The sequence below is a fragment of the Colius striatus genome, chromosome 12 (genome assembly GCF_028858725.1).
Source record: "Colius striatus isolate bColStr4 chromosome 12, bColStr4.1.hap1, whole genome shotgun sequence".
NCBI lineage: Eukaryota > Metazoa > Chordata > Aves > Coliiformes > Coliidae > Colius > Colius striatus.
In genome coordinates this window covers 23,758,001-23,784,207 of record NC_084770.1, presented here as the reverse complement: position 1 = coordinate 23,784,207, position 26,207 = coordinate 23,758,001, and the positions used below count along the sequence as shown (strand labels likewise).

Below are 26,207 nucleotides of genomic sequence, written 5' to 3'. Positions count from 1 at the left end.
CCACCCAGCATCTCCTCAGCCTGCCCAGCATCTCCTCAGCCTTCTGGCACTTACCAATATTAGCTTTAATTGTTTGAACAGTGTTTTACAGGGAAGCAGTGCCCTGAAGTGATGGTTAGCAAGCGTGCTGATGAAGGTTCTTATAGAAATAATGAAGGACTTATTTAGTGGGATGGGATGGGAGAATATGTGTGAGGGTGTTGGCAGAAAAGTTGACCCCCACACTTTTACATCCCAGTTCATTCAGCAAAGAGCAATGCTTGGAGATGGAGCAGAAGCTGTGTTTAATGCTAGTGTTACCTAAAACTGGTCATGAAGCTATTGGAGGAAGATATTTTCAAAGCAAACCAAAAGCTACAATGTGTGTTGGTTGGCATCCTTCCCCCAGTGTCTCTGTGTAGATTTTTCTTGCTCTAGTATCAGTAATCTGGTGGGGTGAGGGAACAATTTTATGATAGAACTAATTTTTCTCAAAGCTTGCAAAGATTTGAATGAAAAAGCCACACAAATAGATATTGAGGAAGTGTTTTCATCCCTGTGTGTCAGTGTGCTGTCACAGCTGCAGTGATTTAGATTTACGTAGGCAAATGCCAAGCCATGCCATGTAAGGAACTGAATGGCTTTTGCCATAAATGACAAAAAAAATCTGCAAAGCAACAGATTCCCATCTCCAACAGACTGTTTCCCTTGCTTGGAGGGCTGAGCCTGTGAAATCTCGGTTTGACAAGAGTCAGGGAGCTCTGAAAGAACCACATAAATAACCTTTTATCCCTTTTCATTAACAAACACAACCAAACTGCAGCCTTCTCTTGTGAGTTCCTAAGGGCTGGTTTGTGCTGGGGTCCCCTCAGCCCCTGCAGCCAGAGGAACACCTGGGGTGCTGGGAGCTGGCTGATGCTGGATCTGGGCTGAGACTGCTCCTTAGGCAAGCGGGCAATAAATAGGAGTAAATGCACTCCACAAAGGCTGGGTTTAACTCAGCACAACTGTCCAGTCCTTTGGTTGGAATGTAATCCCATGTGATGGTACAAAACTGTTACTGTTACCGCTGGTCTCAGACCAAGAGAAGTTACCCATAGTCTTGGAGAAGGTTCAAAGACCGTGTGTTGAAACATCTTTCACCCTGAGCTAGATCTGTTAGGACTGAAGTGAAACACGGTGGCAGAAAGGTGAAGCACGTGTTATTTCTGTTTTCTATTCCTGTATCTTTTTTGTCAAGTAAAAGTAAAGCATTCAGCTTTCACAGCCACTGCCTGAAAGCTTTTGTGGCTGCTTTATGCTCTGGTGTGTTTTCCCCGTTCAATAATAAAATCAGTCGGGGAGGGAAAAAAAAGCTGCACAGAAAAACACAGTTACAAAAGAGGTTATATTTATATACAGGAGGATGGTGGTTTTCCTCTGTTACCTTTGTATAGAGAAACGCTCTACCATTTTGCCAAAAGCATGGGAAAATGAACAAATACTTCTTGCTGGATTTAAATGCACCCCAGAGTTTCTAGACAACTGTACGTGTGTGTTTTCAAACGGCTCCTTCTTGTCTCCTGCAACAACAGCAAGGGAGGTGCTAAAACCTCAGTCGGTTTGGGGTGAGTGTCTTTGGTGTACAGCAGGCGATTTCAGAGAAGTCCTGAGGAACCTGAGGAGTTCAGGGTAACCACTGTTCAGTCCTGAGGAGTACAGGGTAGCCACTGTTCCGCTTACAGAAGGATCCTCTTTGAGCACTTGCTTATACTGAGCGTCGCATTGCATAGAAACACTCTGATATTTGGTGCTGAAGAGTGACAATCATGTTTAATTCTTAATTTTATACAGTGTTTTCCTTAAGAAATCACACATATATATCTATATATATAAACACAAAGGGTTTTTCAGGTTCTGTGCAGATCTTTCAGGATTTGATCTATTTTTGGGGGGGTTTAAGTCTTTTTTTTTTTGGCCGCAACTGTGGAATAGAGTCCTTCCTTAAGCTGCACATCGCCTTCAACCCTTTGCTTTGTGACTTGTAAATGTACAAGAGAGCTTCCCCTGAGGGTCTCAGTCCTCTTCTACACACTGGTGAAGGCCAAGTCGAAGAGCCTGGGCTGAACTTCCTCCTGTCACTCCTGAGGGGCTGCTCCAGCCGAGGGGAACAATCAGTTGTTCCCAGGCCCTTCAGGCTGCTTCTTGGATTGCTGTGTGTGTCATGCCTGGCTTCATGATAAACAGCAGCAAATCACAGAAACATAGACATGTTTCAGCTGGAAGAGACCTTTAAGCCCATGGAGTGCAGCCTTTGTCCCAGCCCTATCAACCACCAGCCCATTTCCCTCGGTGCAACATCCACCCAGCTCTGAAACCCCTCCAGGGACGGTGACTCCAGCACCTCCCTGGGCAGCCCGTTGTTTGATTGTGTCTGCTGGTTAGTCCTTTGGAGAAGCATGGCCTGGAGCTCCAGAATGTGTTGTTCCAGTTATCCCTCTCTTTTTTTGAGATACAGATAGGTCATGTCACACTGTGCTGCAGTCACAGCATCAGCTGAAATGTAGCAAATGCATTGGCACCGTGAAATAACGGTGGGGACTTTTTTTCTGGGAAAGCTCTTGGTGTTTCATGCTGAAACCTGTCCTCTGTTGCGTTTCTTTGAGGCTTGGATCCATGCATAACTCTGGACTGTTTCACAGACCTGAACCTACACCACGTTTATACTTTCCCGAAGTGTATTCGATCTTCTGGATTTAGAAATTTCAACCTCACTTGACGTTTTCAACTTGAGGTGTAGTTTTTGATACAGCTTTTCTTTAAAGGGGACGCAGAGGAAAAAATAAATAATAGGGTCAAGGCAGACGTTTGCAGCAGACAGCACGAGAGTGAACTCCTTGGCGTAGAAGAGGGACTTTTTGGACTGGCAGTTGAACTGCGGGCTGGTTTGACTCAGGGTGTACGGTATTCTGCAGAGGTGGTAGGGCACAAAGCAAATGACAAATACAAACATGATACTGAATATGTTACGGCTGGTTTTTCTCTTGGCCACGTCTGAGTTCCTTCTGAACTTTTTGTAAGAGCTATATATCTTTTTTGATATAGAAGTGTAAAAAATGATTAGCAGAATAAAAACAACCCAGAAGATGCCCGTGCAGATGTAACTCGACGCCTTGTGCCACTGTCTGCCAAGCTCACTTTTTAGACCTATACATATTCTGGAATGACTTTCTTTAGTGATTTCAGTAGTTAAAATCATATTTGGAAGTGATATGAGCATTAACAGTAACCATATGCTTATAGAGACCAATTTACTGTAGTTAACCGTATGAACAAAAGAGGTGAATAAAGGCTTCACAATCTTGTAGTACCTGTCAAAACCTATGAGGCCAAAAAACGTTATCCCGATGTACATGTTGGTGTAAAACACAACAGCAGAGTATCTGCACACAAAGGTGTTGAGCTGTGGAGGGGCGACTTCTGAGTCAGCCAGGATTTTGAAAGGAAACGTCAGGCTCATCAGGAGGTCGGCAACAACGATGTTCTTGAGATACACAATGAAACTCTTTTTGCTGGATATGTACAGAAAGATCCATGCTGCCACACCGTTCAGCAAGAGCCCCACTACGAAAATCAGGCAGTAGACCAGGGGAATGACTGTCTTGGTTATAACTGTGCTGTGGCTGCAGTTGTTGCCTGAGGAGCCTGTGCTGGAGTTGAACATCTTACAAAATCTTTGTTCCTAGAAGCAAAGAAAGATGGTCTCAGTAAGATAAAATGGTGCTGTGCTTTCCATTACTTACTGTAAGTTTCTACTCTTGCTTCAAAATAAACCTGACATACTTCTCAGCACTGATTTTATGGCCCTAAATGCATCTTATTAACCCTTAAGGACTAGCATGTATTGCTAGCACTAGTTTACCAGGAAGCATGTGAGAGATATGAATATTCCTTGTACAAAGTGTTCTGTTTTGTATACAGGCATAAAAACTCTTCTATCAGTCAAGCATGGAAATGTCTAGTGAGTGCCAGTATTTTCCAACGTTCACTTGAAAGAAACTTGTATTTCCAGCTGGCACAGTTGCTCTAAACTTTTAGTAGCATGTCCCTCGTGTCTGTGTGTTGGCATCATGTAGAAGCTAGAGCTGTCTTCTTAGGTCCTTCAGATTTGAATTTTAGAGGATCTCCAAGAAGAAATCACATCTGCTGTCTGCTTTTCTTTGACAGCATGTTTACAGGGGTAGATTATCCTCCCTAGGGAGGGCAGAACAGATAGAATGCTGCTGCATTTGGCAAATGAAAACCTAGGCAACTGGAAAATGAGTGCCATGGAGCTGGGAAAGAACACTATGTTTAAAAGCTCTTCTCTTTCTATTGTTGTCTGCTGTGGATGTGTTCTCTTCCTCCTGTCAGGCTGTCTAAGCAGGACCCTCTCTCTGCATACAATGTGTTTAGAACTGGTTTTTGCCCTGTAGGGTTTCCTAAAGCAAAGGACCTGGAGGTGATACGTTTCTGTTCTTGGACTTAGCAGCAGATACTAGTACTGAAGCATCATATAACAAAGAATTATTTCAGGAGTGTGTTTTTAGACATGTGGACAATACCACTTTGTAAAGTATATTGTATCTGTTCAGAAGGGAAGGCGCCCTAGACAAATTTCACACTTCACACCAGCAGATGTAGCAACTGGCTGTGGTTGAGGAAGAAGTGCTCTAAGTCCAGGCTAGTCTGTAAATCTTTCAATATCAATGGCATGTTCTTACCTTTCTTGATTGAACTACTGTGGTGCTCTTTGTTAAGGGTCTAGAGAGCTTTCCATTCTTGGGCACAGGGCCTCTTCTCTTCCTGGGAGACCTACGCGAGAGACAGGAAAATACAGTTGTTAGAGTTCTGTGTAACACAGGACAGTGTAATTCTGCAGGGCTGAGGGGTTCCCCCAGTGCAGCGCCCGTTTAGGCTAATGAGCAGCATAGTAAAGAGTCTTCGGGTCTTTCAGGAGGACTTGAAAATTGAGTTCACACACTCAGCTCTTTCTGAAAGCCCTTGTCCCTGCTGCTCTGAATAATTCACTGGTAGTGAACATTGTCACCCCTCTAGCCTGTTTCCTCCATCAGTCGTGGGTCCCAGCTTGGATCCTGGAGGAGGTCAAACTTCTGTGCTCTGGTAAAGGATCAGTCTAGCAGAGTGACCTTCATGCAGCTACTTGGTGCTTCTGGATCCTCATAACCGCAGCTGCTGTGGTGGCTGTGCTCCTCTGCCCACTCATGCCTTGCAGGGATGGGTTGCATGTAGTTGGCAGAAGGCATGCTTCCACTTTATAGAGCAGCTGCTCTTTCATACTTGTCCTGGTTGTGTTCTTGGTCAAGCTGCCCTTAAACCTTCAGAATGAGAACACCCCCTTCTCTTGTGAGAACATGAGAACTTGCAGTGACTCCACCAAGTGCTAGGCAGCTTGAAATGAGCATAGATACTCACCCCCCATTCCACGCTGGGGTTCATCTGGAAACTGTGAACACTCCTCATTTGGTGTTAATTGGTGGGTCAGTTTAGGACTTTTTTTGTCGAAATGCTACTTGAGGTGATGACTAAGCTTAATGATTCCTTTTTATGTCTTCATTTTCCCCAGTCCTTAAACGTTGCTATTTCTGTTTGCCAGCATGTGCTGGAGGATATACATTCACACCCAGCAATGTGTGGTTGGTATCTGAGAATAGCCTTTTACACTTGAGCAGCATTTCATCTTCACTTGCTTTCTCCAGCGTAAAGTGTATTTATTCTACATAAATAATATCAAGTAGTTGTGCAAAACCAGAAAATGATTCACCAAAGCAACAAGATTGATTTGGTAAAATATATCTAAGGTTTGAACCTTCTCAGTTTGCAAATCACGTTGTCTTGGCAAAATAAGCAAAAAGGAAAGTCGCATAAACCACTAAAAAACGATGAGTTCCTTTTGCATTCAAACCCTGTTGGCTATCATTTGTAACCCTTCCAAGATCATTAGGACATTTTTCTTAACTTCTGTGACTTAGCTTTCAAATTGCCAAGTTCATGGCTGTTCTACTGAACACAAGAATAATATTTACAAGTTTTGGGCTTGCCTTTACCCTGAATGTAATGAAAATTCTGCAGTACTGAGCACACTTTTTAGCTATTTATGGGAATTAGTACGGCTGCTGGATAAATATGCAACACAATTACTGGGTCAAGACTTGCTGGCAGTGGTCACTGTCCCTGGAAATCTTTTTTAATCTGCAAAGTGGAGTTTGTCAGGGAAGGATCCCATCAAAGGTTATCTCTGCTGTTATGAGAAATCCAGAGAAAGAGGAAGCACAATTAGCGAAACGTGGCAGCTGTGAATTGTACTGAGTTGTGCTAAAAAAAGAATCTTCTTTTGATACATTCCTCCTAATGCAGTGGGAATCTCAGTGGTGGCCTGAACTTGCAGTCACAGCCACGCTGGTGTAATCCAGTGGCCAAGTACAGTGCCCAGTGGGACGTGTGTCCCCAGTCTCTGCGGCATGAGCTGAGAGCCTGGAGGTGGCTGCTGGCTGGAAACCATCAAGGCAGGCTGCTTGGGGTCTCCTTGCAGGGCTTAAAAGAATGGGCATGCTCTCTCGCTTGTCAGGAGCTGGGGCTCGGGAGGAGCCCGCCAGCTGCAGTGTGGTGGGACCCTGTCTGGCCGTTCCCCAGTTGCTCTCCGAGGATGCTGAGCTGGATGTGCTGGGTCAGGGCTGGCAGGGGCTGTTCAGGGGAAATCCGTCTCCTCTGACTACCTGGGTGTTTCTTAGCTGGTGCCTGCTCAGGGCTGCTCTGTGGAGATGCAGAAGGGGAGCAGATGTTCCCGCTGTGGCAGCTGCGGGGGTAGGTGCCAAGGTGGGGACTCAAGTCCCTGGTTGTAATTTCTGGTCTCCCTTGGAAGGCATGTTTTGCAGTGACTGTGGAGGTATGTTGGTACATTTAACTTCTTGCAAGTTTGCCAAGAGACTAAGAGTGAGTTATTTTTCTGTTCTTATTATAACATTTGTCATAAGGCAGTGTCTGGGTTTTAATACTTGAGAGAATAGAAGTATGCAAAATACAGTATGTGCGGCTTCAACCCTTTAAAAGGCTGTTTTGGGTGGTGGTTGCTCACAGATGCACAGGATGTCATGGAGGAAAATGGGGTGAACAGTCAAATTAAGATGTCAGAAAAGTAAAACAGCATTGCTGCTGTAGGAAGCAGTCAGTGAGTAACAGTGAGCTGGCATAGTGTGTGGCAGGGCTGGCACGGTGCATGGCAGGGCTTAGTGCATGCTTCCTGCAGCATGGCTCAGGGAAAAGGGGGTCCCTGAGGGTGTCGGTCACTTCGAGAGGCTGTTTGTTCCTTGCTACTGTGCCTTCAGCTCTTGCTTTCAGAAGCTCTCACATGTGGAGTGAGCGGGCAGAGGAGTGCCTGAGCCAAGTCTCTTGCCCAGGTTGCTGCTGAAGGCAATGTCCCTGTGGAAGCAGCTGGGAGAGGCTGCTATGTCCCTGCTGCTGTGTCCCATGAGCAGCAGTGGCTCCTGCCGAGCGAGGCGAGCCTCAGTGATGCTGCAAGTATGTCCTGGCTGCAGCTATGGTTATTAACAGGAGGAAGAGAAGTCTAAATAACTCAACTTCTTAACACTGCTGCTCACTTTTGATCCAAAAAGGCAAAGTTCAGGATATTCTAGTGAGGAGGTTGCAGCTGATGGAAGGAGGTAATTTTTCATGCTATGCTGTCTTACTTACAGACTCCTGACCTTGTGAATGTGGAATTAATCCTTTGAGACTCTCTTAATTTCACCTGCCAGTCCTGGTGGACGGTTTCCCTTTCTGCCAGTGTCCCAGTGCAGCATCACCAATGCCTGTGCAGGGAGCGCAAACCCTCAGATGACCTGGTAGCAAAACCCTTTGTCACGTAGTGGGGTGGAAGCACCCTGACCACCACTGCACTATCTACAGCCGTCGCTTCACTCTGAGCAGCAGTAGGCTCAAGTCCTGGATTGCATTTTCTTCCTCACCTTTTAACTGAATAAAGCTATTGACTTGCTCAGTTTGGAAGAAATTGACTATATCATCTAGTGTTTAAAGTGTTATTTTAACAAAACCCATGGAATAGAGCTATGGTATCTTTTGTGGCATGTTTTTGTTGGGACTCAATTTTCCCCTGGCTGCCTGGTTGTATAATTCTTGGGGAGGGGCAGGGGGAGGCAGACTGTGTGTGAAGGTTTGAACTTCTTTGTATAACAGAGTCAATATTCATAAATCCTTATGAATTAGTGATGGTGTTTCTCATTCCTTGTATTTGCAAAACCAATTCCCAAGTCAGTGAGCTCAGTGTGTTACGAGCACTTGCGGCCGGTGGCCGAACTGAGGGGAGTCCTGCCAGCACCTTCCAGCAGCGTGCAGTCCTGCAGGAGAAGGTCCTGATGAAGGGCTTCCCACGTCCAGTGGGATACAAAACAGAAATCTGATTCTAAACTTGATGCAAATCTGAGTACTGAGCTTTGTTCTCCTTGCTCCTTCATTCTTTCCTCTCCCCCTTATCTGCTCGTCTGTTAAAAGAGGGGAAAAAAATGTTGCAAATTGATGTCCTGTTGTTGTGCCCAGGTCAGATGAGAGCATGGGAGTGCCCTGACAGGAGCAGGGCTGGGGGTGAGGGGGGCAAAGCTGGAGGCAGAGGGCTGCTGCAGTGAGCCTGGCAGGAGGCAGCGTGCGGTGCTGTGCAGTGTAGTGCGGTGCTGCCCAGAAGGCCCCGGCGTGTGCCGGGTGCGTTTCACAACCACAGCCTCTCATCACAGATTCTCCTGACCAAACCTATTACATCCTTTAGATCAGCCGTGGTGTTTTCCTGGCGTGTACGATTCATTTCTGGTGTTCTGAAGGACACATGGAGTGAGGAGAGGGCAAAGGTATAGCAAGCAGCTGTAGATAAGGCTGTTTACTCCCTGTTGGGAAGGGCAGAGCAGGCTCCTTTGGTTGAAGTGTGAGGACACAATTTTGTTTCAAGGGCACACTTTCATTTCTGTCTTGCAAAACCCACCAGTAATTGTTTCATTTCTTCTTGCTGTCCAGGAGTCCCTGTGCTACTCTTGAAATCTGAGATCTAACCCAAATATTCTGTTTTTTAAGTTAAGCCCAAGGGCTTTTCTGTCACCCATCAGTTATAGTCTCTGAACTGGGGAGTGGTGGATCTAAGAGGAAACGTTAGGGCCAGGGTATTAGGAGTGGTGGGTTTATGATGTGATAGGAGAGGGTTAAGCAGACCAGCTTTTAGAAGCAGCTCTCCTACCGAATTTGGAATTATTCTAGTGCGAGTACGTCAGTAAAACACTTTGATGATCAGTAGTTTCATTCTCCTAAAACTGGGTGTTTAAAAGAAGTAAAATGTGACTCAAGTAAATAAATCCTTCTCTTTAACTTTCTGCTTTGTCTGAAGCTTTAACCGTTTGAGTTTTATATCGCCACGTTTCCTCAGTCATAAATTAAAACAACGGCTGCTTAAGAAAGTATCTTTTGCTGAGACAGACAAGACAGGAGCAGTCCTTACCTGTGGCTCTGCAGTCGCTGGCATGGCTCGAGGCTGCTCCATGTCTCAGCCTGACCGCCGTGTGCTTGGCTGCCTTGCTTTGCTGGGTCTGTTTGCAGTTAGGACTCTGCTCGCCTGCCTTCCAGGTAATTTGTTTGCGGTTTGTGTAACGTGTGGATGATTTCCTGTTCACCTTATTTGTCAACTGAAAAAGGAAAAAAGTCTACTGGTAGTTATTTAAAGGTTAAAGGAGAATGTTTGAGAGCGTCGGTAATGTGTGGAAGCGTGTGAGGAAAGGCAGAGGCGTTCACCTGAACAGAAGAGTGGAGCTGCGTGCGTGGTCTCTCCTCAGCTGTGAAACACGTACAGAACAAGCCCCTTAGAACTGCCTTGTCATGTAAAGCAGTGTAAAAGCGCAGCTGTACCGGAGCGTGTTACTCGCTGGCTGGATTGCAGCGGAGGCTGCTCTGCTCTGCTCCGTGCTGCCGGCGGCTGCTCCCTCGCAGGGGTTTGGAGTGGAGGCTTTGCTGTGTTACCTTCCTGGTGTGCTCTGGGAGAGGAGGGGGCTCGAAGCAGGCTGTGTCCCGCGAGCAGATGCTGCCGAGCCGGCAGCTCGTCCCGGCGCCTGGCCAGCTGTGGTCAGGAGCTCGAGTGCTGCAGATGGCCAGTGCTATTTTTGTGCACTTACTTCCATGAAGATCAGTGTTGAACTGGTTTCAAGAAAGACACATTTGTGCAGTTGGCAAAGCAGTAAGTGATCTTAAGAACTGGTGTTTTCTTTTCTAAAGCTGTTCCCAGGCCTGGCTGCGACCTCCTCTGTAAAGCTGACTGCCCCGAGAGCTTCTGCTGCTGTGACTGGGAGTGTTCTGAACTGGGCTTACGTTGTGGTTGATCAGGGCGTGCTCAGAGGCTGGGAGATGTATTCTTGGGTTAAGTGATAAATCTTTGGTGTATGGCTTTTTTTTCCTTTCTTTTAACCTTAATCACTTGTCTGTTTTCCTCCCTTCCTGCTTTTCCCATATATTTACTGTGAGGCTTTGAAATCAAGCGCAAAAGAAGTGGAAACGTGGTAAAGGAAAAGCTAATACCTTTTCTGTGAATGTGGGAAGTATTCTGAGACAGGTCTTAGGTTTCAGGAGAGACACTGAGGTTTGTGTGTTTATTTTTGTAACAGTAAGTTGTGTCCACTGGTGTTACTAAACATTTAGTACATGACTTGAGCTTTGCTTTGCAGTGCATAACCCAAACCTTCTGCTAAATACACAGTTTTCTCATGACCTTTCCTTCTATGAGTGTTTGTCACCTTACAAGAAAGGGCCCTAAGGCATGGACAAATGAGTGTATCTCCTGCTGATGCATCACTGCTATGTGCTGGGAGCAGCTCCTTTACTGGGACCCAGTGTGTGTTAACATGCACCTTTAGTGCCTTCCTTCCCCCAGGATTCAGTGAAATAAGGAGGCATCTTCAGAGACAAAGCTGCTTTTACATTATGGGGAGTTCTCTTGCCCTCTCATTTCTGAGACCCCCGTAGCCATAATGGTGTTGGGTGGTGAGCTCGGATGGCTGCTTCAGTTTTCACACCTGCTTTGCGTTCCGTTTCCATGGCAGTGTGAGCATTCAGCCTTCCTGAGGATCTGAGTCCAGCCTCTTCAGCTCCGGTAGGCAGGCACTGGGATGTGAAAGCTTGGTTTCAGTTACTTTCTTGGGTGTCAGAGGCAAGGGCATGTGCCCCCTCAGCTGCCTGGCACCGGCTGCTCCTCTCTGGGCAGGCTCCTGGAGCTGCGGCAGCTCCCGCGCTGTGTCCCACCCAGAGCAGCCCCTTCCTTGGCCCCTCTCTGCGCCCACCACGCTGCCTCTTCCTCCCAGGCTGGTGAGCCTAAGCCATAGCAAGTATGTACCACGGGCTTCCTGTGTCACACTCATGCTGCCAGGCTTCAGTTTCAAGCCAACTGAAAAACACTTGCCCTGAGGAGTCATAGGTCTCCTGTGCCTCAGGAGAAGGTGAACTGGTAACTTGGGAAGGAGTGGTGAATGCCAGAGGCATTCGTCTCTCTTACTGATGGACTTGCACACAGTGTCCTGGGAAGGCTCAGAGCAGCACCTGTGTGTCCCTTTCCTCTTTTCCCCCTCCTGAGCATAACCCTGGCAGCACACACACATGGTGTGATCTGCCTCTGTGCTCATGTGCACCCCAGCATCTGGCAGGCCCTGCTCTGGCATTGCTCCAGGGCCTGCCCAGCACCTCGGGCTGAGCTGGTGGGAGCCACTGAGCTGCTGTTGCTAGGACATATTCTGTTTATGAGACTCAGGGCATTGGTGAGGGTTTCAGCCTGGGCAGAGAAGCCTGTTCTTTCTCCTGTACATCACAGGGTATTACTAGAGCTGAAACATGGTTTGGAAAAATACAGGTTCTGTTTCTGTTTGCATTTCAAATGTGGAGATCAGCTAGAGAAGAGCAATTGTGCCTGTGAGCTAGGAGCCCAGTTTCACTCTCTGGTGAGAGCTGGTGGCAGCAGGAGCTGTATCTTCTTTACAGCTGGGCTGCAGTGCCATGGTGGCAGCCCCAGGCAGGACTGGAGGCAGCCTGGGCTCTCGGCTCTGCAGAGGGAGCTGCTGCCATGCCCAGCCATGCCCAGGTGGGCATCCTGCTCTGCTCCTGCTGGGACACAGCTCCCATCTGGTGCCAGGGCTGGAGCTGGGGGCTGCCTGTGCCAGCACATCTCCGAGCCATGAGGGCTGCTCCTGGGAAGGCTCTCTGGAGCTGGCAGCTCTGGGCTGTGCAGGAGGCCTGTCCGAGGGCCTGTCCCGTGTGCCCCTCCTCCAGCTGCCCTTCTGCAGCCAGGGAGGGTCGGGCAGGAGGATGCACAGGGCTTTGCAGGTGCTCCCAGAAGACACACAGTCAGCCAGACTTTTCATCTCATTTCATCCACCTTACTGTCATTTTTTGAAGCAAGAGCGAGAGGAATGGCTGAGATAAAGCTTTAGCTGATCATAAGTGCTCTAAAACCCTCTGGACCTCTAAGACAGAGCTTTTAATTAATGCTAAAAACCACCTTTCTTTGTGGCTGTTTCTTTTGTTTGTTTGTTTGTTTTTCCTCTCCCCAGAAACAGCAGCAGAAGCCTCAATATCCCTTCTGGGACTAGGGTCAGCTTTCAGAGTGTGACCCACAGCAAACTTTTTCCAATAGCTTCCTCATCTGAGGCTGAGATTAAAATAAGCAATGTTCCCTTTGTGTCCGGATGAGGGCCTTGAGGAACAGGAAGAAAAGTGCAGCGTGCCGACACAAGTGAGTTTGAAAGAGAAGCATAAAACAAAGGATAAGAGGAACTTCTTGGCAAAGCAAAATTGCCCACCAACCTCAATTAAATCTCTCCCTCCCAAGGGCAGCTCTTGCTTTGCATGCAGCACCCGACACTTTCTGTTGGAGACCATTGTTCAAAGGCCTGCAAAAGGGAAAACTTGAGCAGTGAGGAAATAGTTCAGAAACACAGAAGTTATTCCTGTTGTGAGAATTCAGCAGAGCTGAATAGCCTTTTTTTGCCAGTTCATCAGAAAATCTGGGCTGGAGCCTACAGCTGACAACTTGGATCGCGCTGCCAACAGAAATGTGATGGAAGGGTGACAGAAGTGGTCTTTCCTACGAGCTAATATGGCAAATTTGATCCTGGAAGGACTGAGTTCTGGTCAAGTAAAATGCCATGCAACAAAACTAAGGTTCTTGTTTGAAGACTGAGCGCCTCCAAGCAAATTGGCAGTGAAGTCCAGAGCACAGCCCAGGCTGGTGGCCAGCTTCTCCAGGTCTCTTTCAGCTCGAATCACCAACACAGAATGGGTAGCTGTTTTCTACTTGCTTCTCCACACCCTCCCTCCCGGCTGTTTCCCAAAGGCACCAGCAGACAGGCTGCTCTCCCTGCAGGAACAGAAGCAGGGCTTTTATGCTCTGTTTCTATCTCAAAAGAAGCTGGGATGGTGGTTACAAAGCAGATCTAAGAAGACATCAGGGCTTCCAGGGGAGTCTGCGAGCTTGTTATCACTGCAAAGGGGTCGAAGGTGTTGCACCCAGCAGTCCCTGCTGCTTCAGTTCAGCGCTTTTGTTCTGTAGGCAAAGTGGGGAGGAAACACTGTTCTTTAGTGTGTTATTTTTACCCTCAAATTTCTTATTTTCTGATTTCCTCAAAGTGGCTCAAAGCCACCTCTGTGCTTTCCCTTGGCAGCAGAGATGACTGCGCACCATGTTGGACCTGCTGTGGAGTGGGACTCCTGCCTGAAGAATCGCTTGGTTTCAGCACATCTGGGGCTCACCAACGTTGCTTCTGTCTGTCTGAGCAGAAATCTTTCCTGCCATGTCTATGTTACCAGTGCTAGAGTATCTCAGGCTCACTGCAGCTGTGCTCAATTCATGCCAGGAGGTATTGATGCACAAACCATGCCCTGCTCCTGTGTACAGAAGGCTTAAGCTAAATCTAGTTCTGCTCTACAGCACAGAGAAAATTCTCTTTTATGTTCTCTGAGGCATGGTGTTCCTTCTTGGGTTGGTTAGCTGATTTACAGTCCCATCATATGCCTCTGTCCCTGAATGACTCAGTAATTGGTTATTTTTAGGTCTATAAAGTAGACCTCTCCGAGCTAAGGTGAGTGTGAGTACCAGCTGTGATTTGGAGTGCTTATGCCTAGCCTGCAGTTCTGCTGCTTCAGGGAAGGCAGAGCTTAGATCTACCCATGGTGTCCTGCTTCCAGGTGTCCTGCTTCCAGGTGTCCTGCTTCCAGGTGTCCTGCTGCCTGGCTCTGCAGAGCAGGACCTGCCCTATCTCTCTGCACGGGCCTGGGTTGGTTTTCTGTGCAATCTCACTGCTCTGGTTAGAGGAAGAAGTGCATCACGCTCATGTCTTCATCAAGTGTGTGTCCTGGTTTTGAGTGGGACAAAGTTAATTTTCTTCTTAGTAGCTGGTCCAGGGCTGTGTTTTGGATTTAGTGTGAGAATAACGTTGATAACACGCCGATGGTTTTAGCTGTTGCCAAGTAGTGCATATACTAAGTCAAGTGTTTTTCAACTTCTCGTGCCCTGCCAGCAAGAAAGCCAGAGGTGCACAAGAATTTGGGAGGGGACATAGCCAGGACAGTTGACCCAGACTGGCTAAAGGAATATCCTGTACCATAGGGTGTCATACCCAGGATATAAACTGTGGGGAGCTGGCCGGGAGGAGCAGATTGCTGCTCAAGGACCGACTGAACACGGTGAGCAATTGCACTGGACATCGCTTACTTGTCTTGGATTTCACTCTCTTATCTTCCTTTCCATTTTTATTATTTCTATTATTAATAAATTGTGAAACTGTTCTTATCTCAGCTTGTGAGCCTGACTTGATTTTGGTGCTGCTCCGCATCCTACTGGGGCGGGGAGGAGGGAGCGAGTGGCTGCGTGGTGCTGAGGTGTGGCTGAAGTTAAACCAGGACAGTATGAAGAGTTGAAGGTCTCTGTTTCCTCTGGGATGCCACTGATGAATATGCACTCCTCAAGGTAACAACCGAGTGGCCATTAGGAAACAGACTCATGAGAGTTCTGTGCATGGTTGGTTGTTGTCTTTCCTTTTCAATGGAAACAGCTACGGAAACTTTCAGTCATGGGATTCTGTTGTCCTTTTGTTATAAATAAAAACAGCAAACTTCCTCCTTGCAAATTTCCTTTTTTAGAATCACAAAATCCACAGAGCCAGACTGTGCTCTGCAGCATCTTAATTGGGAAGCCCAGAAATGATCTGTTGGCACTCAGTTGTTGTGTGTTAAATATCTTGTGCCATCAGGACATTTGTCTGTGAGGTTTACACTTTCATTTTCTTTACTAATCAGAACTTTCCTGGAAATGTCAGATCTGGCAATCATCTCAACAGTGCAATGTCCTCTTCCCCACTGTCTGCCCTGATGTGCTCAGTAGCTGATCCTGTAAGCTACTGAATCTGCACAGCAGTGATCAGTGCTGTGGGCATGTGTCTTACTCTTCTGAGGAAGCTGGTTTGTCATGGAGAGCCCTCCTAATTTTGATGCGTGGGAGACTGTTTGCCCCGGGCTTTGCAGCAGGTGGGTGCACATGGCATCCCCACAGTCCTGTCACGACTAGACTGTGGGGCTGCACACGACTGTGGGGCTGCGAGGCTGGAAATGAGAACTGCTTCAAGGAGTTGCCAGTTCCACGTGTGCTAAAGCAGTAGGTCTCACGTAGCTGTCCTCTCTGGTTATGAATGTTGTCATCAGTCACAAAGTGTTGATTTGTCAGAACTCATGTTTTAGATAATTTTGGCTGATGGACAGTGTGTGACCATAGTGCACAGCGAGGCCAGGGCAGGCTGAGAGCTGGAGCTGGTCTCCAGGATGAGGCATATTGTGGGGCAGTTTTGGTTGTGTGCTGGTTGCGTGTTTGAGTCTTGTCCACAAGTTTATTATTCCCCATTTGAGAGACTTGGTTTGAATTGAGAGTCTGACTTGGAAAATTCCAGCTTGCTTGAAAGGAGTTCTCAGTGCTCCCTAACAGTTCCTGTCCTGGGGTCTTGTATCAGGTTACGAGTTGCTCTTCTGCAGCCTAGAAATGCGGATTTGATGTTGTAAAGCAGCCCTTTGTTTGGATCTTAATTGTTTGGCCACTTCCCCCTGTCCCTTAAAAACCAGTGAATGCTTTCAAACAGCAAGTGAAGCATCTTGCTCTCTTCCACCCTGATAACATGGAAAGAAAGCTGCCTTGTGTAACATGGGGCTGGCAGGGCTCCCTCCTCAGCCCAAAGATACAGTGAACAACACGTGCATGGCCACTTATTGCTGCCTGACCTTATTGTGCAGCTTTGTGTAATGGAATGGTGGAATAAAGCACGTGTAAATGCTTCTGGGGGTGATGGTGAGTGAGGGAAACTACTTTTGTACTGGCTTTGTTTCTCTGAAGAAGAGGTTACTGGTACCATAGTTACGGCTACTGCAGAGTATTATGTAAATCATTTGTACTGAGTAGCTCAGAAGAGCAGTGCAGGCAGATTGAGGCTGCAGTTGATTCCCACCAGTTGCATCGCTGGGGCCAGGTTTGCTTTAGGAAAGCTGATAGGCTTTCCAGTGACAAAGTGAAGACCTGCCACTGCAGAACGTGGTGTGCCTGTTCTCTGCACAGGCAGGCTTCATTTAATGTGGCTGTTAGTGCCTGTCCCTTGGCTTCTTGGAGCGATACCCTCAGAAACTTCACCAGAGGTTTTGAGAACAGATTTTATTTGGCTCTGCTTGTGTAATGTAGTTGCACTGCCAGAAGGACAGCGTGGAGCAGATGTTAAACACAGGCTGCCTTCGAGCAGCATCTCAAATCCATTCTGTCTAGAGGGGAAGTTTCTTCAGGCTGAAGCCAGAAGTTGCCATTTAGTTCTGGCAAAATCAGGGGTTGCTTTGGGTGCTTTACAAGACATTTCTGGGGGGCTGAACCCAGACCATTTTCAAATGAATTGAGTGGGGTTTTTGTGTGGGCAATGTGACCCCACTGCTCAGCCTTGCAGGGAGATGCTGCAGCTCACCAGCTGCTGCCCAAAGGAAATAAGGATAGCTGTGTTGGCCTGTAATAGTGAGTGAAGAACAGTTTTGTATGTGTGTGTAATCTGTTGAGGTGAAGGAGAAAAGGCTTAAAAACAACCCTCCAAATTAACATCTTCGTATAAATGATTAAAAGCTGTTCCAGTGGCTTTAAATAGCCATCCTGTGCTCAGCCTGGATAGTGACATCTCCTTTCTCCCTCTCACTTCTCTTTTATCTGTTGTTTTATTTCTCCATTTTGTTTATTGTTTGGGTCCTCTGGTGACTGTCACAGTGCTTGAAACACGATACAGACTAAACAAAACCCTGCACATGTTATCAGGTTTGTTGCTTAACTTGAGCAGAGTGTTTCTTCTGTGTAGTTGGAGCAGACTGATGGGAGTTTATCAAAAGGCTGCCCGTAGGAGCAGTTTTGTATAGATGTGGTGGTAAAGCAGACATACATGTTTAATATGTTCACACCTTCTTTTTGTCTACAGTCTCGTCTCCTGATGGTTTAAGACTCAATCATATTCTGACAGAAACATAAAACTGTTGAACTTCAATTTAAAGCAATATGCAATAGAGATATGAGCTCAAGTTAAGGGGATGCTGGGCAGGGTGTAACTGCTGTGCTCAGGCAGCTGCTGTGTCTGTGGATGGGGCTGGAGGGGCTGTGCCAGCAGCGGCCCTGGGGCTGCTCCTGTGCAGAGAGACTGCAGCCAGCTCTGCCCACGCACAGCTTTGGAGCCATAGAAGCAGAACACACTTGCCAGGGGACCAGAAGGGAGGTGTCACCAGTCTTCTCTGAAGATGACAGGTAGGCAATGCATTTGGAAAAGGAAGTCAGTTTGAAGCAGGCGAAGTCCTCTCGAACACAACTTCAGTCCTTGAGTGGGTGGGTGCTGTGGGATTTCTCTCTGAAAAGTTGTGCAGGTCTCCTAATGCAGTGTGCAGTTCAGCTTCACAGCCATTGCTATGAAATCACTGAGAGAAGTCTGATGTGCTGAAAGAGAAGAGTCCCAGGGTGAGCAGCCACGGGCAGGACATTTTCATACTTCATGCCTTGAAATTCCATCATTGTAGGACTCTCTGGTGGCGTGGCTGTATGTTTTGGTTTGAAATGTCATTCTTGGTTAAAACTTGTTTAAAATTGCTAAACTAGAGCAAAGCACATCAGTCTCAGTGCTACCTCCAGCGTGCAGCTCTCCACGAGCATGTGAAGTCCCAAAAGAAGGGGACAGTGCCATGTTGTCCAGTGTAAGCTGCCATCCTGTGATGGATTAAACATTGCAGTACACATACTGTTTGGCGTGCTTCAGAGAGGAGTAAGCAGTTGTCTAGCACAGAGGATTAAGAGCTTAAAGAGTGGGTAGGGCTCTGAGCAGTGTGTACAGTTTCACCCCATCGGAATGACTCTGGACAGCAGGGCAAACTGAAGGGTTGCCTTGTTATACAAACATAGATATTTTTCCCAAATTCCAGCCAAATTGAATGAGAACCTAAAGATACAGCTGCTCTTTCCACGGGGTTAGGAAGGAAGGGGTGAGCATGATCACCAGAGACCATTGCTGTGTGTCATGGTGGCCTAAGAGCAAACTGATAATGTGTGTTACCTCTAGCCATACATGTATTTTTCTCCACCTCAAATCCCAAATTCACCTCTGCTGATCTAGCTGTTTTGTTAAGACAATAGTTTGAACTTTCTGCCTGAACTCAGTGCCTATGAAAGGAAAACCCTTTTTATGGTCCTGCTGATGGAATTCTGTCAGAACTGGAGAGTACAGAATCACAGACAGAGATGGGAGAAAGCTGACAGTGTACCAGAGTGTTGCTGGTGATGGAAGGGGCTGCTGGTGGTGATTTGGTTCTTGCTGTGCCTACTGGCAGAAGTGCAGGTTGGGGTAGCAGCTCTCAAGCCTTTGCTGACAGGTTCAGACTTGTGTTTTTTTCTGAATGATCTTGTGCCACCAAACCATTGTCACACATAAGCAATACCTCTGACTGCTCATCCTCTTACAAGTCTATGCCCTGTTACCAAAACCTTCTAACAGAGTGGTCAGCGCTTCCACCTCCGTGAACACTTACAGCATCCTGTAAAGTGGTGGGAGTCTCGGGCTGCACAATGGGAATTGTGTTTGCTTCTGTCCTGGGGCGATTCCCTGAATCGACAGCGATACATCAGGGCCTGAGCCTTGTCCTGTGAACCTTCTCGTACATTTTTCTTTCAAGACAAACTTGGAAGGACCAAAATTCACGTCCAGTCCAGACAGACTGAATATAGTTATCTGGGATTCAGGGACTGTGCTTTTAGAATTCATTTTTCTCCCTGGGAAAATGTTCCACAAACAACACCTTCAAAGAACTGTTGTATACATGAGGGAGTGTATAAGCCAGTGATCAAGGATTCTCGCAGATACATCCTGTCAAGATGAAGTAAACTCGTCTGGGGGGTGGTTTTAGAGCGAGGTGGTGTACACATCCAAGCTGTCAGGCTCCAGCGCGGGGTCCTGTCCCGGCTGCTGTGGGCTGGTGACTTGCCCCTGTGTCCCTTCGCCCTCTGGGGTTTCACATGGGTGCCCACTGCTCCCTTGGGGACCACACTTGCTTAATCTCTCTGGTCCTCTGGAAGGGAGACCTGGGCGGTGGAGGAGTGGGAACTGAGCACAGGGATGATGGAGCACAACTTAACGAGCCATAAACCTCTGTGATTTACTGTTGCATGAGTTGTAAAAGGGGGACCATGAGCACTTTGTCTTGGTTTTCCTTAACCATATAAGACTTGGTGAGGGACTCTGGTTATTAATGTCTGTGTGTACATAACTGATCTTGCAGTCCTAAATATTACCATTTCACAAACCCAACCCAGTGCACCGTTCCATTTAATCTAGTGCTTGCGAGAGTTTAATCCTTGCAGCCCTGTCCCTTGAACGTGTCTCCTCATTTGGTTTTGTTTGTGCATGGACCCCTAAGACTACAAAATGGCAGATTGCATCCCAGAGATAATTTAACCAGTTAAAATATCTTAATTTACAGTAGGATAAACATCCCAAACACCCCGTCTTTCTTTCCAGAAGTGAGCCTCCCTGAGCAGTGTAAGTAGTTTTGTAATACTTGCATTAATCCAAAGATTATACTTACACCTCAACTTCTTTATTATGCATAAATCAGAACGTAGGCTTCAACTAACAGTGCTTAAAAAGACAGATTAAGAGGACCTGTGTTGGAGTGAAGCTCTTCATCCGTGATGTTCATGCAGGATTTGATCTTCTTTGGATGCATTTTCAGGATTTTCTTCTCAAACCCATTCTCACTATGTTAAAAGGAAAGTCCTGGTATGAAGGAGGCACTTACTGATGGGCTGTTGCCATCTCCTGTTGATTTAGTTGCACTGCATTGCATCAGGTGCACATAAGGAGCGATTGTTCAGGACACATCTGGTGCTCACAGCCTGCACTTGTGAGGTGGGCTGTTTATTTTTTGTAGGAGCAGCTTTTACTCTGAACAAATCCACTTTAGTCCCTGGTGAAGTACAGGACAAAGTGATTCCCGTAAACAGTGTTGTGTTTTCAGGAAGAAAGGCAAACACCCCGCTGTAGCCTGAGGAACTGGAGGTGTCCTGCTGCTGGCTGCCCCGGGCTGCACAGTGCCCACAGTGCCTGCACCCTGCTCGCTGCCATGGCGCCTGGAGGAGACTGGGGCATGGTTCCTCACTTTCCCACCTCTCTGCAAATCCTCCTCCCGACCCCGAGTGCCTGTCCTCGGGGAACTCGTGCTCGCCCTGTCCCTGCTTCCTCAGCGGCAGCCCGGGGCCGGGCCACTCTGAGCTCCCAGGGAGTGTGGGCACACGTCTGTGCTGTTGGTGGGAGATGGCTGCAGCCATCAGAGGAGAAGGAACTTATCTTTCTGCCTCTGCCTTACCCTGAGAGGTCTCCATACCACATCTTGTGGCAGAGGAGCCTCTGGAGCAGCCTCAGACCCCGCTGTTGCTCTTGCTGCTGTGTTGGCCTGAGTGTCCCCTCCAGCTCGGCTCCCTGCCCCTCTGCCAGGACCAGCTGCTGCAAAACCAGCTTGAGAATGTTTGCGTAAGCAGTTGTGACAAGCTGTTTTCATTTCTCCTGCCCTTGTTATAAACAAGTCTGGGGTGCTGTTGACTGCTGGGGTGATGTGCAGCCTGCCAGGTCTCGTTAAACGACTCACAGTGGCCCAGGCAGTGGTGGCTCTGGTTATGGGCACTCTCCAGGGCCTGATTGATGCCTTTTTAAAAATAACATAGTTGGGCAACACTTCTTCATGCAGCAGCTGCTCTGTTGGCCTGTTGCTGTTCCTTTCTTCTTGCCTTGATTTTTGGATGCTCCCCTGTAACGTTTCGTCTGCTCTGTACCACAATGTACAACAGTACCCTGAAGGTGTTGCCTGAGCTGGCCTCCAAAATTGGATTTCACCTACTTATTGCACACAATTATTGTTTCCAAGAGTGGAAATCAGACAAAGTTATAATCATTTTTGAACAAAAAGTTCCTAATGCTTTGAGCCTTGTTCCTGTGGTGTTAGGCAGGCATGGAAAGGGCTGGGAAATGGGATGTTCAGCTTGATGTCAGTGGCTCGATCTTGTCACATGCGACTCTGTCATGGGACGCTTTTTGTTGTGTCCTCGCTTAGATCAGTGATTAAAAGCTGTTTTAACAGTCTTTTTCATTGCTAGGGTTGTTTTGGGGTGTTTTGAAAAGAAACTTGAACTGGGGTTGTGTCTGAATTTTTTCTGTTTGATAGTTCAAACGGGGTGAGAAGCACTTTGGCAGAGGCGATCTGTGCCCAAGACAGGGCTGCCAGCACCACAGACACCCAGCAGGGAGAGCTGGGAGGCTGTCAGCAGGGGACTCAGCAGCCCAAGCCCCGAGGGACCTGCCCCAGCCTCTGCCACCTCCTCCCTCCCCTTCCCCTGCCCCTCAACAGCCAGTGCCTGACCCACGGATGCTGACTTGTCTTGGGGGGTCCTATTTCAAGGCCACAGCTTGTCCTGGAGCCTCCTGGAGGTCCAGGTTACCTTCTGAGCTGAGGCATCTGTAGCCTCTGTTTGCCTTTAGAACAACCAACCAAATACCCAGCCCCTGTCTGAAGTGAACCTGATCTCTGTGGATTTCAGCTTCTGAACGTCGAGATGGCTTTTAGTAAGCTGCAATGGCAAAGCTCTACGTGTCTGCCTATTCCTCAATGAACTTCCATGGTCAGATATTCAAAGGTGTGCTTTATTTACACGATATACAAACATTGTCACAGATGAGCAGCAGTCTGTGCGGGGCCGAGCTCAGACATCGGTGTACTCGTGGTATATTCGCACCTCTGATCTCCGCACGCTCTGGAGCGACCTGATGCTCTCGCTCCGGGTCCTCATGTTGGACTTTCTGAACAGCCTCCGTGAGAATGATCTGCACATGAAAAAGTAGATGATTGGATCCAGGCAGACGTTGCACGCAGACAGGAACAGCGTCATTTCCTTACAGTAATACAGGATCTTATGTGCAGAGTCGTCCAGTATTTTATCCAGGTGGCTGAAAGTGAAGGGTATTCTGCACAGGTGATAGGGCAGAAAGCAAGTGAAAAATACAGCCACAACAACCCTTATACTTTGATTGTGCTTTCGCTTCCTGCTTGACGAGCTAATGAATTGCTTGCTGGATTTATAAATGTACCTGGATATGGCAATGTAACACCCTATCAGCACTATCAGTACCACCACGAACGTGCCGGTGTTGATGTAAACGACGGCCGTGTGCCACTGGACTCCCAGGGGGGACTTCAGCCGTAGGCAGTCGTCGATGTTCTTCCTTGTGGGGTAGCCGTTGGTAAGAATGACGTTTGGTAAGGCCAGGAAAGCCATCACCACCCAAACACAGGCAGACAGGATCTTGGTGAAGGTGATGCTGTACATCCTGGAGTCTCCGAAGGGCTTGACGACCTTCAGGTAGCGGTCGATGCTGATGAGTCCGAGGAACACGATGGTGGTGTACATGTTGGCGTAGAACAGGACCGTGGTGTATCGGCACAGGAGGGAGTTGAAGTGCCACGGGCCCAGCTGCGAGTCCTGGATTATCTTGAACGGGAACGTCAGTGTCATGAGCAGGTCTGCGACCACGATGTTCTTGAGGTAAAATATGAAGCTCGTTTTGTTTCTGATGTGGAAGAAAATCCACACTGCCAGGCCGTTGAGCAGGATGCTCGCCAGGAAGATGATGAGGTAAAGCACGGGCAAGACGATGGTGGTGAATTCATTGTGCGTGGAGTTGCCGAGCGAGCCTGCTGTGGAGTTGGGTGAGGTGCTGTTGTCCTGGCTCAGGCGATCATCTGTGGGAAGGAGGCAAAACAACAAGTGTAAAGTATGTTGCCGGTGTTTTACAAATGGGTCTGGTTTAGAACTATCCTCTAGAAAATGTCCTGTCTCTGGGTAGTTCCAGAGGCTGCTCAGATTAGATAGCCCATAAAGCCTGAGTTTAAAACAGTGCTCCTACAGATTGCACGTGTCAAACATGCCCGTGGCTCGCTAGCCTCCGAGCACACAGTCTGTGCTTCCTTCGGCAATACAGAGGTGGCTTTTTGTCTTTGCTTTTAGAGAGTTGGAGAGGGACTTTTTACAAGGGCATGTAGTTACAGGACAAGGGATCCTGGCTCCAAACTGAAAGAGGGTAGATTTAGATGAGATATGAGGAAGAAGCTCTTCGCTGTGAGGGTGGTGAGGGCCTGGGACAGGTCACCCAGAGGGGCTGTGGCTGCCCCATCCCTGCAAGTGTCCTAGGCCAGATTGGATGGGAGGTCTCCTTGTCCATGGCAGGGGGGTTGGACTTAGATGGTCTTTAAGATCCCTTCCCACCCAAACCATTCAATGGTTGTATGTTTCTGCAAATAGTTGGTCCACAGGAAAGCAGTGCAGGATGTGACTGGAAAGCAGTGCAGAGTGTGTGTATATTCCTGCGGTTCCTGTGCTGTTCCTGAGCTCTGTGCCTGCCCTGGCACTACCTCGTGGATGAGGGCATGGGCAGGCCCAGTGCCATTGTCTTGGCTCTCTTGACAGAACACAAGTTGTGAGCTGAGGTGATCCGTTTATCAGGAGACAGGACAGTGGAGAGACTCTTTGGGCTTGTTGAAACAGTGATGTGAAACTTAGCTTACTTAACTGTATTTAAAACTCACAGTCTCTGGGGATTTTATGTGTAAATATTTGTGAAAAAAGCTTTGGACTTGTAAAGCTGGAGCACCTTTAATTTCACAGTGTTTATTCCCTGAACTGGTGTGGTAAGGCAGGCCTGCCACCCACGGGACAGCACTTGGCAGTGTGCAGACAGCCTTTTCTCAACTGACTTGCTGCTTTAAAGTATTCAGTAGGAACTGATAGTAATGCAATAAACACTTCTCAATCACTTAAGTTTCCAACATTGTTTTACCTGGCAGTCTTCCATAAGACAAATTGTACCCCATCATTTGCATTGCTGTCGGTTTTCAGCTGAGATGCTGTTCAGGAGTCCCGCTGGCAGCCGTAGGTCCAGGATCCAGCGTGGGCTGCACCAGCATTACCTTTGGGGGAGATAAACTGGCATTAGACCCAAAGTGAGACAGGAGACCCCACCTTCCCATCCCCAGTGTGGAGAGGAGCTCTGTGCAATGACTGTCCTCCAGCATTGCCAGGGAAGGGCTGAGGCATGCCCAGGGCTGCTCCTGGGGTGCTGCACAGCTCTGCTGCTCTCCAGGTCTCTTTTGCAGCCTCTTCACACCCAGGCAATCCCCACACCTTCATTGCCCCAAGCCTATCAGTGTAGTCATTAAAACTATTTCCCTTTCTCCAACTCAATAACAAAGCTGGAGCCTTATTGCTATGATGTTTAGCAAGACTCTTCTAATTGCCAGCCTGAGTGCCTCTGTGGCCACTTTGTCTCCTGTGTCCTTGTGCCAGTGCCTTCTGCTGCTACGGCTGGTTTCTTGCTCCCTGGTAAAGGCCCTTGACCTTATTCCCAACACTGCAAAGCTTCAGAGTCTCCTTTACCCCATGATGCTGTTACAACGTGTGGACGTTGCTCAAAGCACTTCTGACACCATAGATAGGTAAGACTACATTCCAGGTGATTGCTTTGCTCTGGCAGTATGCAAATGCGTTGATTTTCCCATGCTTCGCCTTCTGTTGACAGGTTTCGTTAGGAAAACTACCCAAACATCTCGTGCCTCAGCAGTTACACTGGGCCTCTCACGCAGGAATGAATACACATAAGATCACCGAAGCCCTCCTGCAGATCTGAACTTGTTTTGTGCGGTTACTGCCGTGTTCTGACCTTCGCTGAGTTGTCACTAGATGGCACTAGAGCGAATCCTCACCTCTCAAAGCACCGGTAAAAGTGTGGATGATGGTATTCCCGACTTGGCTTCTTGTCTGGCTTTGTTGGCTCTGATAATAGCTGAGGTCCAGAATGAGGTTGTCAGGGGCGCTTTATTTTCTCTAGGTCTGGGAAGCAGTAGCCTGTCACTTCTTTGCTGTTGTTTATAATTTGCAGCTATCCTTTTTTTTTTTTTTTTGCCCAGCAGGCACCCAGATCAAAAGAAAATGTGATTTTATGAAAAGATGCATATCTGTCTTCTTACACAAATAAGATAATTATTTCCCTACTTCTCAGAGTTCCTTTTAAGTTCCTGATTCTGTCTCTGGAAAGCTCCCTGCTCTCAGGCTCTTGAGGCAAGACTCTCCCAGATCCTTGGTCCAGAGAAGTTAGTGAAGCATTGCCTGTGTTGCCCAAGGTTGGAGGTACCCAGACCGCTGGCTCCTGTGTTCCTGTGCTGGAACCCAGGGAAATGCAGCAGGGCTCTGTGGAGCTGGGGTCAGATCTGTGCTAAATGGACTCCTCACCTACTGTCAGTTACTCCAGCTCCCAAAGGGATTTGCTCTAAATCCTGACAAAAAATAGGTTCCTTCCTTTTCCATGTCTGCATCCATCGATTCAGGTGGATGTTGTCATTAAGAGACCATAAAAATCTAACACTGGTTAGATGGCTCTTCAGGTACAGACAGCCCCTACACCCTCCAAAGGTTCTGTCGTTTGTTTTTACATCAGAAAGCTGATGGGTGTTTTGACAGTGGTGAGAACACTCCCTTGCTGCAGGGGATCTCTGCCTGGCTGTCAGGGTGGATCAGAATTGAGTTC

The 26,207-nt window shown here is 47.7% G+C and overlaps 3 protein-coding genes across 3 annotated transcripts in view; 1 reads left to right on the top strand and 2 right to left on the bottom strand.

The window, feature by feature from the left end:
• MED12L (mediator complex subunit 12L) overlaps positions 1–26,207 on the top strand; it is a 124,073-nt gene that overhangs the window by 35,151 nt on the left and 62,715 nt on the right. The gene's annotated exons all lie outside the window — the stretch shown is intronic.
• On the bottom strand, positions 1,423–10,303 carry P2RY14 (purinergic receptor P2Y14). Its single transcript, XM_062005812.1, has 4 exons — positions 9,802–10,303; positions 9,512–9,695; positions 4,722–4,812; positions 1,423–3,700 (listed from the first exon to the last, which is right to left on the bottom strand). The coding sequence occupies exon 4, from the start codon at positions 3,680–3,682 to the stop codon at positions 2,669–2,671; it is 1,014 nt and encodes a 337-aa protein (XP_061861796.1). The 5' UTR covers positions 3,683–3,700; positions 4,722–4,812; positions 9,512–9,695; positions 9,802–10,303; the 3' UTR covers positions 1,423–2,668.
• GPR87 (G protein-coupled receptor 87) lies at positions 22,334–24,498 on the bottom strand. The gene is made up of 2 exons (XM_010200760.2): positions 24,465–24,498; positions 22,334–23,370 (listed from the first exon to the last, which is right to left on the bottom strand). The coding sequence occupies exons 1-2, from the start codon at positions 24,496–24,498 to the stop codon at positions 22,334–22,336; spliced, it is 1,071 nt and encodes a 356-aa protein (XP_010199062.2).

Excerpts from the sequence above, each read along its gene's own strand:
- P2RY14 (XM_062005812.1), bottom strand. The coding sequence starts at position 3,682 with ATGTTCAACTCCAGCACAGGCTCCTCAGGCAACAACTGCAGCCACAGC.
- GPR87 (XM_010200760.2), bottom strand. The coding sequence starts at position 24,498 with ATGGGGTACAATTTGTCTTATGGAAGACTGCCAG. Across the intron at positions 23,371-24,464 it reads GTCTTATGGAAGACTGCCAG|ATGATCGCCTGAGCCAGGAC; the intron begins GTAAAACAATGT and ends TCCTTCCCACAG.